General features: G+C 38.1%; 1 protein-coding gene across 1 annotated transcript in view; it reads left to right on the plus strand.

Annotated features, from left to right (window-relative positions):
• The window catches only part of TMEM39A (transmembrane protein 39A), a 52,182-nt gene extending 43,410 nt beyond the window's left edge, over positions 1-8,772 (plus strand). The window contains exons 6-9 of the mRNA XM_006884261.1: positions 3,174-3,522; positions 4,267-4,454; positions 6,629-6,749; positions 8,302-8,772. Coding sequence (XP_006884323.1) covers positions 3,174-3,522; positions 4,267-4,454; positions 6,629-6,749; positions 8,302-8,535 — 892 coding nt within the window. The 3' untranslated portion in view covers positions 8,536-8,772. The remainder of the gene's footprint in view (positions 1-3,173; positions 3,523-4,266; positions 4,455-6,628; positions 6,750-8,301) is intronic.
• Positions 8,773-10,568: the final 1,796 nt, after the last annotated feature.

The raw sequence follows: 10,568 nt of genomic DNA on the forward strand, positions 1-10,568 counted from the left end.
TGTTTATGGTTCTGAAATATAGCCATGAATGTATTTAGGTAATAATAGCATAAAATAAAGGTATATTCAAAGTTTGTGCATGTAGAAATGTTAAGAAGCATCTTTCTATTGGTTATACAATGTTAGTTCTTTTATTGTTAACTTAAGCAGCTATTTAAGATGCTTATCAACTATTAATATTACCTTTTTTCTATAAGTAGTTTACTTATTATAAACATTTTCATAACTCAGGTTTCTTAGGTATATGTTATATATCATATAAATTATTTATATATTCAAATGCGTATTTTAGCTGCTTAATGTAAACAAATAATGCTTTAGTTATTCTGCTTACCAAATGATATTTTAATCAATTGAAAGGTTATCCATATCAGATTTTTAAAAGCTAATTATAGACTAATGAAAGTATTTTGACCAAATGAGGGTAAATTTTTTATTTTGTATATAAAAAGAAGCTTATTCTTCATGCTTTCCACAACCTATACTAACAATGAAATAAAACATGGTTTAAACACATTTTTGGTTTAAATGTACTTACATTCCTTACTGTTTAAAAGTTACATAACTTTTTAGACTTTAGTTTAAATACTAGATCATGGCAATAACTATTTTCTGCCTTTTATTTGTAGATTAGAAAAGAAAGAGACTTAAGAGATTCTTCATTCACTATTTCCCACCCCTACCCTCCCACCTCTGTTCTCAAGTAGCACCTAAATTCCAGAATCTTCTAAATATATATAATATTTCCATGCTTCTCTCTATAATCTCATGAGACATGTTGCCATTGAGTTGATTCCAATTCTAGTGATCCATTCTTGCTTTCCCCATTTCATTTTCACGTATAATTAGAATAGATGTTAGAATGGACATTTAATCTTATTACTAATTGTCTTCAGAGTCTTCTAATGGATTGCCTCATAAAGTGCTTTGTGATCTGAGTCTTGGATGCTGCCTTTCCAGTTTATTTCCACCTCTTCTGTATCATTTCTCTGCCACAAAGAGGAACTCTAGTGTTGTAGTTTATAGAGTTGCGTTGGTAACTCAAAGGTAGAACTTCTCTTGTGGTTCAGATCTGTCTAGTGGCTCCAAGGGAAAAAAGAAGAGTGGTATCCTCTCTTGAAATTTATGGCCTCAGAAACTCAATGGAAGGTCAGTTATATGTCAGATCTAACTCAATAGCAGTGAGTGTTACTGTCAAAAAATGATTTAGTAAACAACCATAAACCATAGCGGGGGAAAAAAAGGTAAAACTCTGAATCAAGTTAAAGCTGACCCACCAGTGGGTTTCCAGAGACTGTAAATTACATGAGAGGAGACTGCTTGTTTTTCTTTTTAGAAGCATCTGATGGATTCAAACCAAATGCCTTTGGGCTAAGAGTACAAGTTCGTGCCCAGTAGGCCACCAGAGCTCCCTTGTTGTGTTGTTGTTTACCATTAGGTTGGAACTGACCCATAGCTGACCCTATGGTGAGTCTTCAGAGTCGCACAGGTGAGGATTTCCCATCCCTCTCCTCTAGAGCAACTGGTGGGCTTGAACTGCATACCTTCAGGATTGCAGCACAGCTGGAGTCATCTGGAAATCACAAGGCGTCTGATCTTAGCCAGACCTCAGTACAAATTGGTGATCAACTATCAAATTAGGCAGCTCAGCTCATCTACTCTCCGTGTAGTCTCATAACCTTAATAGGCCAGCTTGAGTATACATACATCAAAATGACAATGATAAGAGAGCAAGCCCTTAAGCGTGAGCCTCTTTGAAGCTTCTGATTGTAGCTTGTATACTGTATAGCATTCTGTTGGTGAAAACAAGTCAGTGATTGAGCCTAGGAAACAAGAGGAAGGGGCTAGGCACAGATAATACCACATACAAGTGTGAGAATTCTGCAGTTAGTTAGAGAACAAAGGATAAAATACAGGAAAAGGTATAGAATTGAGGCCATCTTTGTCACAGTGTGAGGAAATAGCAAGCAAAACAAAAAGGTAAAAATCTAACAAAATTCTTGACATGACAACTGTATGGAGAAAAATAATGCGGTATAATGGTGATTAGGAAACTCTGGTAGTCTAGTGGTGAGAAGCTGCTCCATAGCAGAAAGAAAAATCTCTTCCCGTGCGATTAACTGCCTCTGAAAACCTGCTGGAGGGTCAGCTGTGAGTCAGTTCTGACTCGATGGCACCCACCAACAACAGTGGTAGCTAGGAATGCCCATAATGCAGTGGGCAATGTGATGAAATTAGGAAGCCCTTCAAGAAGTGATGTAGACCCTTTGGGGATGAGGAGAGTCCTTCCTTAAGAAGGAACGTTTGAAGTGAAAGGCAAGCCATGCAAAAGTTAACATACCAACATATATAGGAAAATGCTTACTTATCATCATGAAAAAGAAGAAGAAGCCTAAGCTTTCAGCAGGAGAGAACTGGTTAAATAATATAATTATGCACGGAAGGGTGGAAGGCACAGGAGAGGAGGACCCCGATGAGATGGATTGATACAGTACCTGGCTGGGACTATGGGGTTAGGTGTGTCCAAATTAGTGAGATGGGCTCAGGACAGGGCAGGCTTTAGAATTGCTGTATGTAGGGTCGCTATGAGTCACAGCGAGTAGAGGGCATATAACAACAACGAGAATATTATAGCATCTTTAAAAATTATAGAAAAATACTTAATAACATGACAAAATGCACGTGTCTCTGGGTATATACACAATAGTTTATACTGTATGAGGTCCAACATAAAAGAAAAAAGAAAATAGATAAGATTAAGATACATATATATATAAGATATAAGATTAAGATATATATATATATATATGATATATATATATATATAAGAAAACAAAACAGCACTGTTTGTTGGGGTCCCACCCCTTTTGTAACATCTGTTTTTATGCATTAGAAGATGCACCCAAATTATAAAAATGGCTTCTGAGTGATATATGTTTTGTCATTGTGGTTTTCTATGCTACAGTGAATGTGTTTTGTGTTCATAGAGAGAAATTAGTTAAAGAGATTACTAAATGATCTGTCTACTGCCAGCAAATGTCTCCTTGTTCCATATGAACAGCTGTTGATAATAATAGATATTAATTGAACTGGGACCATATTATTAACAGAGTTGCAAGATTTTGCCTTAGCAGCATCTGTGATCTTCCATTCCTATTCTTCTCGTTCTACAGGTTTGGTGTTTATGTCCCTCTGTGCTGTTTCCACCAAGATAGTAGAGCTCATCTTCTTCTCACAGACTACAACTATGTGGTTCACCACAAGGCGGTAGAGGAAAGTGCCTCAGCTGTGGGTGGCTTGGCCAAATCCAAAGACTTCCTCTCCTTATTGCTGGAGTCACTAAAAGAACAGTTTAATAATACCACGCCCATCCCCACCCACAGCTGCCCCTTATCTCCAGACCTCATACGCAATGAAGTAGAATGTCTGAAAGCAGATTTCAACCACAGAATCAAGGAAGTTCTCTTCAACTCCCTCTTCAGTGCCTACTATGTTGCATTTCTTCCCCTATGTTTTGTGAAAGTAAGTGGTTAGCTTGCTTTTATGTACTTCCTGGATTTGTGTGTGAATTCTGTAACCTAGGTATTTCTTATTTAATCCCCCTTTTCTCTGTCTCCCCTTTGGCAGCCTGGATGGTGGAGTTCGGCTGCATCTGGAATGCACTAATACCGCTCCTGGTTGGCGGATAGGTATTTCCATACATGTGATGCACCCGTGATGGTCCCCTCTTTTTTATTTTTTTAAGTTACTTGTTAACACCTGGGGAGAATAAAAATTATAATAGAATCAGTATGCAGTAACTTGAGAGGACCAAGATTTCAATAAAATTCGGCCTTCTTTGATTGATCCTAGCTTGGTTATTAGGAGTTTCCTTGAGTTAACTCTTAACCTTTATCTAAACTTCAGTTTACTTTAGTAGAAGAGAAAAATGGTTCTGGATGTCCCCAAAATCTTTTGGGACATTTAAATGCCCTTCTTCACCCATTGAGAAGTACTTCTGCAGCCTGGAGTGGTCATTCACAAAGAACACTTACTTCTTCGAGGAAGAAAGCACTTAAAATAAAGCTGCCTCTCCCTCCCAGTCCTAACTCATATATCCAGAAAGTCAAGTGGAAGGATTTTGGAGAACTCTGCTCTTGAACTTTCTGCACGGACAGCAGGACAGCCAGTGCATGTGTGACACAGTGTGGCATTTGCCTCCACATGCCCATCCTTGCCTCCTCCACTCACTGTGCGTGGATCATTTCTCTCTCTGATCTCTTCCAGAGTACCCAGTACTATGACATGCGATGGTCATGTGAGCACCTCATTATGGTGTGGATCAATGCTTTTGTCATGCTCACCACACAACTGCTACCATCCAAATACTGTGATTTACTACATAAATCAGCTGCTCACCTGGGCAAGTGGCAGAAGCTGGAACATGGGTTCTACAGCAATGCTCCCCAGCACATGTGAGTAGGCGAGAGGGTAAAACCATGTAACACTTTTCTACATGCTTCTGATCATGCTTATTTGCTTTGTATGTCATTCGTGACTTGGCTTTGAACATTTACTTTTCAGTTTTTGTCCATGTGGATGCTTGCCTTGCCTTAAACTGAGCACTGGGGACATTAACTCATTTCTATCACCATCCCCAACTCTTCCTTAAATCTCGCCTGATTTTCAACTGCCCGGTCACTCTAGAGTTTATAATTTGTCTCCCAAACTATAATCTTGGAGTTTTCTTTTAGTTCTAACTCTTTGCTCAGGCTCAAAGAGTCATGATAAGTTTTTAGTTATTTTTTTTACGAATTTTAAGATTTGCCTCCTCATCTTCATTGCCACAGCTTAATGGTTGCTAGCTAATCATTTCACCCTTGGACAGCTGGGATTTGCTTTGCTTATCTTGTCTTTCTAATCAGTGCAGATTTATTTGTTCCAGTAATGCTTGCCTGTGCTCTTTCCTGGTTTTTTTTCCCTTCCTTTCCTTGCTGAACTATCTGAATGTCTCCCTGCATTTCCCATGTTTAAGTGAAGACTGTCCCTGACTGTGAGTTCTGTTCCAAGAATTCCTCTCATTGTGCCCCTCAGCAATCATTTTTCTGCATGGTCCCTCTGATCCCAAACATTTAACTTTATTTAGAATGCTTTTGTTTCTTTTCTCACTTCTGAGCCCTTCATTATACCTTTTTCTCAGACCGGGACCATCTTTGTCTTCTTTTTTTTGTAATTTGAACATTTCACAAGTTTCATCGCCTAGAAGTTCTTTCCTAATTAAGTGGGACAGATTGAGGTGATCTTCCCTTACCCTCTCCCCCTCCGAGTTCTCCCTTCAATTATCTGCCTTGATGTCTGATACAGATTAGCACAGGTCTTCAAACCCAGGAACTGAAAGAGATTGGGCCAGGCTGCACAGAAACCCGACTGTGGGCAAAGGACAGATTTCAATAAAAATTGAAAGTACAATCCACAGTACTAGTACTGTACATCTTCAGGCTACTGATGGCACATGGCCATGAGGTCTGTCTTCACTTTAATGCTGGTAAGTGTGAGCAAGGCCGGCGGAACATTCTCTCAACTAGAAAGCCTTAGGGTGCTACGATTTCATTTCATTTTATTTTTTTTAACATAACAAAATTTTGTCCCAGTTCTCACCATAGGAAACTAACTTTTCCAAATCAGGAAGAGATCAGTTAGATTTTTTTAAAAGCTTAACATGAAGACCTCCATCCCAACTTCATTACGTTGGTGCTGGAAAGAATGAAGCTGCTTCTTCCCTAACTTCTTTTCCTTAGAGAAACCTCTAAAAAAATAAGCCAAGGATATGGTAAAAAGAACAACTTGTGTCAGTACCTTGTGTGTCTCTGTGTCCTGCTGTATTAATAAAAACCCAAACCCACTGCCATCTGGTTGGCTCTGGCTCCTGGCAATCCTGTAGGATGGAGTGGAACTGCCCCACAGGGTGTCCTAAGCTGTAACTCTTCAGGGGAGTGGATCGCGGTGTCTCTCTCCCATGGAGCAGTTGGTGGATTCAAGCTGCCCACCTTTTGGTTCGCAGCCTAACACTTAGTAACCATAGCACCGCAATGACTCCTTCTATGGTAAAGCTTCTTGGTGAGGGAGGTATTTGGAATATTTAATACATAAGAACTGATTTTCTGTGGCTGCTTGGGATGCAATTATACCTGCTGTAAATGCCATGCTAGCTTGACAGTGTTAAGTTTTCCTTGACTCTGAAGCCATCAGCTTTCTTTTCTTGTTTGCTCCCTCTGCCTTTAGCACCAGTAGACTTTGCTCACTTGAGGTTGAGAGGACAGACCACCTAATTAGGCTCTGTTTTCTGGCTCATGGTTGCTTGGTTTATATGTTTATTTCTGCTCTTTCTCTTCAAACCTTTTAATTAAGTCCTTTGACATGAGTTAACTATATCACTTTGCAACTTCTTTCTACTATATAGTAATGAAGTTATAATAACAAATCCATTCTATCTCCTTTCAGTTTGACTATGGAATTACTGTATTTTCAGAATTCGGGCAGACAAATCTTTGAATACTTATTCTTTTCTGTAGAAAGATAACTGACCTTGCCAGATAGTATCGCATCTGAAATCACCTATGTTCTAACATTGCATTTCTTTCTTCTTTAGTTGGTCAGAAAATACAATATGGCCTCAAGGAGTGCTGGTTCGACACAGCCGATGCTTATACAGAGCCATGGGGCCTTACAATGTGGCAGTGCCTTCAGATGTATCCCACGCCCGCTTTTATGCAAGTACCACTTAATTATTTTTAAACATAAATTTAGAGGTGTTAGTGCAGTATTTTGATGATGATGATAAACTGTGATTTCTTCATCTATAAAATGGTTATTGTGAGGATTAGAAGTATATGTAAGCACCTGGCACAATGTGTGTTATTAGAAAAGTTACAAATGGCAAATATTACTACTACTACTTTAACAATAGTCCCTTTCCTTTAGAAATGACTTCTGAAATACAATATGAAGATTATGATTTTACTTTCAGAGCTTGACTGGCTTCTTTACATTGAAATCTCTTGAGCCTGATATTGCTTGAAACAACTAGGCAGTTAGTTTGAATTTTCTTTTTTAACATATACTTTTAATTTAGAATAGGGTTTTTTAATGGGCTCTTTGTGATATACTGTATTTTGTATCCTTAAGTTATATTCAGTATAGCACTATCATAAATGTGGGGGTTTTTATTGGATGTTTTTACTATTTATCATGTATTTTCTTTTTAAAGTACTTTGACTTTCCTTTTGGAAGTCATAGAGATATGTGATCTTTTAGCTTATATTAAAATTTAATCCCCTGGATTAAAAAGAAAAAGTTCTTAAATTTAAAAAGAAAAGCAGTATTAGACACCCACTAAACCCAGCCTTTGTCTTTATCTGTTCTATTTGAACTTTTAGTTTTGCAGAAATGATGACTGTAGGAGGCAGAAATCCTAGTTTACAGGAAGCAGTAACCAGTGGGGGGGGGGGGGTGGAGAAAAATGGGCTATGTGTTGGGGACTGTTCATAGTGAAGGAGCCCATAGTCGAGTGTATTCCTTTTAGATGAGGATCATATTCTAAAAGAAGAATTAAAGGTCTTTTACTGAGATACTTGACTCCATATCTTTGCTCCTTTCCTTTTCATCCTCCCTCTTCCTTTCCTCCCTTGTGCATCTAAAATACTGTCCCAGTTATAGGTGAAAGTATATGAACTTATGGTTCTGTTGGAGTTTGTTACTAGGAAACTTTAGTTAGCCATTGGGAAACTTGAATCAAGTTACAATATTTATATATGCCATAGTGGGAGAGGGTGTGAATTAAGAAGACAGTGGGGAACTTGAAAGACCCTTGAATGAAAACCTGGAGCATCTCCTTCTGGACTCCTATGCTGTTGCCTTTAAGTGGAGAGGTGTGCTTGGGCCACCGCTGCATAAACATCTGTTCCTATATAGAAGAGTTCATTCAGCCAGCTGAATCTGACCTAATAGTTTTACCTTGAAACTTAACAGTAGCTTTATTTCACATACCCAATTATATATAGACACACACATACATGCAATGTTTTTTGTGCATAATTTCTGTGTCTCAGGGTTAATGATATAAATTAATTTCCTTATTCCTTGAGGAAGGAGAAAAAAGATTCTAGTTTGTAAAGCAAGTAATAACCTGATATCTAATAAGCTAAGCAGCAAAATCTGTACTACATATAAAGCTGAGTTGTTGGTTTTTTATAAATAATTATGAAGATAATAGTCTTTATACTGCTCTATGAAATAACATTTTGCTTTTTAACTTCCTTACAGTTCCTATTTCATCGTCCATTAAGGCTGTTAAATCTGCTTATCCTTATTGAGGGCAGTGTCCTCTTCTACCAACTCTATTCCTTGCTGCGGTCGGAGAAGTGGAACCACACGCTTTCCATGGCTCTGATCCTCTTCTGCAACTACTATGTTTTATTTAAGCTCCTCCGGGACAGAATAGTATTAGGCAGGGCGTATTCCTACCCACTTAACAGTTACGAACTCAAGGCAAATTAAGCTGCCGCTCAACAATGAGGGAGAACTCAGATAAAAATATTTTCATACGTTCTATTTTTTTTCCTTGCGATTTTTATAAATATTTAAGATATTTTATATTTTGTATACTATTATGTTTTGAACGGTGGGAAGGGCAAGGGATATTAAATGTATCCATAAACAAGGTGATGTGATCTTTCATGTGTTAGAATATTATACATATGAGAGGTGTGCCTCTCCAGTAAAGAGACTGATTTGCTTGTCTGGCTCTAGAATAACTCATTCATTTATGGATACATCTTATGTATTGTTTAACACAGGACCCTTGGTGTGTCTGCTTCTCTTCTAGTCTTTAGTTCTAGTACTTACTGGCTGTATTATGATCAACAGAAAGGGGCATCAGTAAAACTTCTTCCTAGAAGCACTCATTTTCTTTCTCTTCAGCGCATTAACAGTGTTGGAATATCTCAGGAAAAGATTGGTTTCAAGTCCTGGGTTGAATTTTCTTTGTTGCCTGTTTTAAGGAAGAATTTCTAAGATAGCAGCTCAGCTGGTCTATTCTATCCTGTGCCATTTAAATACGCTGCTACCTTGAGATTGAGGGTATTGGGGTCACTTCCCCTACTCTTTCATCTCTTTTGCCTTCAGAGGTTTTCCTTTTATGGTTAGCTATTTGCAATAATTGTTTTCAGGACTGTATGTAGAATGTTTCACAGTCTGGAGTGAGATGATATATGTCTGAGTCAGTGGGAAATGATGAGTGTAAATGCTGTGTGGTCAGGAGTACAGACAAGTTGAAGATAGCAGGCAGTTGAAAGAATCAGTGTATCCTTGGCTAAACAGACATGAATAAATCAGTCTAGCAGCAGCCCACCTACCAAGGCAGTTATGTTTAGAGAAGTCAGGGGTAGTGAAATATAAGAAGTCTCTTTGTGCTCAGAGAATTTGACCAATATCCAAAATGGTTATGTGCGCATATTTCACACTCTAGAATTTTGTGAGTATTAACCTATTTAAATCCATGTTCTTGGGAGGTAATGTAATTCGTGCATTAATGCTGCCTCTAGTCATCTAACTTTCTGAGAACTTATCTGAAGAGCTTGAAATATATTTTCTCTGTTTAATTTAATCTCTTAAACAATGAGAAAATTTGGATGAAACAAAATATGACTTTGGAAGTAAAAAGACCAATCACATAGATCATAAACTATCTCTGAAGACCATTCTTGAAAAGGAGTCCCGACAACTTTTCAGTAATGCAGTATTGTTAGCAATAGTTAAGACCACTTTTATATTCAAATAAGCCATTGTTTTCCTGAAACTATTTGATGCATAACTTTGTTTTTAAAAAGCTTCATTACTTGGTCTCAACTTATTCAACCTTTCAACAATTATGTCTTGAGTACTAGGCATTATATTAGGTACTGGAAACATAGCAATGATTAAGAAATATGAAGGGTGGGGAAAGAAATATGAACACCCTACTCTCACAGAGCTTAAACTGTGGGAAACAAGGATTGCATATTATATCATTTATCAACACTGTATTGCATCCTGATAATAGAAATACTGTAAAGAGAAAATAAATCAGGACAAAGAAGTAGAAAGGGCTAAAAATCGAGCTTCTAAAAGGAATCATGGAGGAGATGAGTTTTGGGCAGAGGCAGATAAAGTGAGATGTTGTTGCGGACCATTGTGTTGGAACCAACCCATTGCTGACCCTGTGGCAGGTTTTCAGAGGCAGTTAATCGCGTGGGAGGAAATTGCCCGTCCTTCTCCCACAGAGAAGCTGGTGGATTCAAAACACGTACTTTCAGGATTGCAGTGCATTTTCTTACCAGCAGGCCACCAGAACTCCCTAGTAAGACTATAGACCCTACAAATAGATTTGGAGAGAATTCTAGGAACTGGAGAAACAGTGCCCTGAGTAGAGAACACATGTGGTATATTGAAAGAATGGCGAGAAAATGAGTGTAATAGGTTTGTTGTAAAGTAGTTCAACCTAATGTGGTTCTTGGTGTGATGGCGGTGGGTGCTGTAGAGTTGAAACATTC

Source organism: Elephantulus edwardii, unplaced genomic scaffold (assembly GCF_000299155.1).
Source record: "Elephantulus edwardii isolate Elephantulus edwardi_28Jun2011 unplaced genomic scaffold, EleEdw1.0 scaffold00032, whole genome shotgun sequence".
In the NCBI taxonomy this organism is placed as follows: domain Eukaryota; kingdom Metazoa; phylum Chordata; class Mammalia; order Macroscelidea; family Macroscelididae; genus Elephantulus; species Elephantulus edwardii.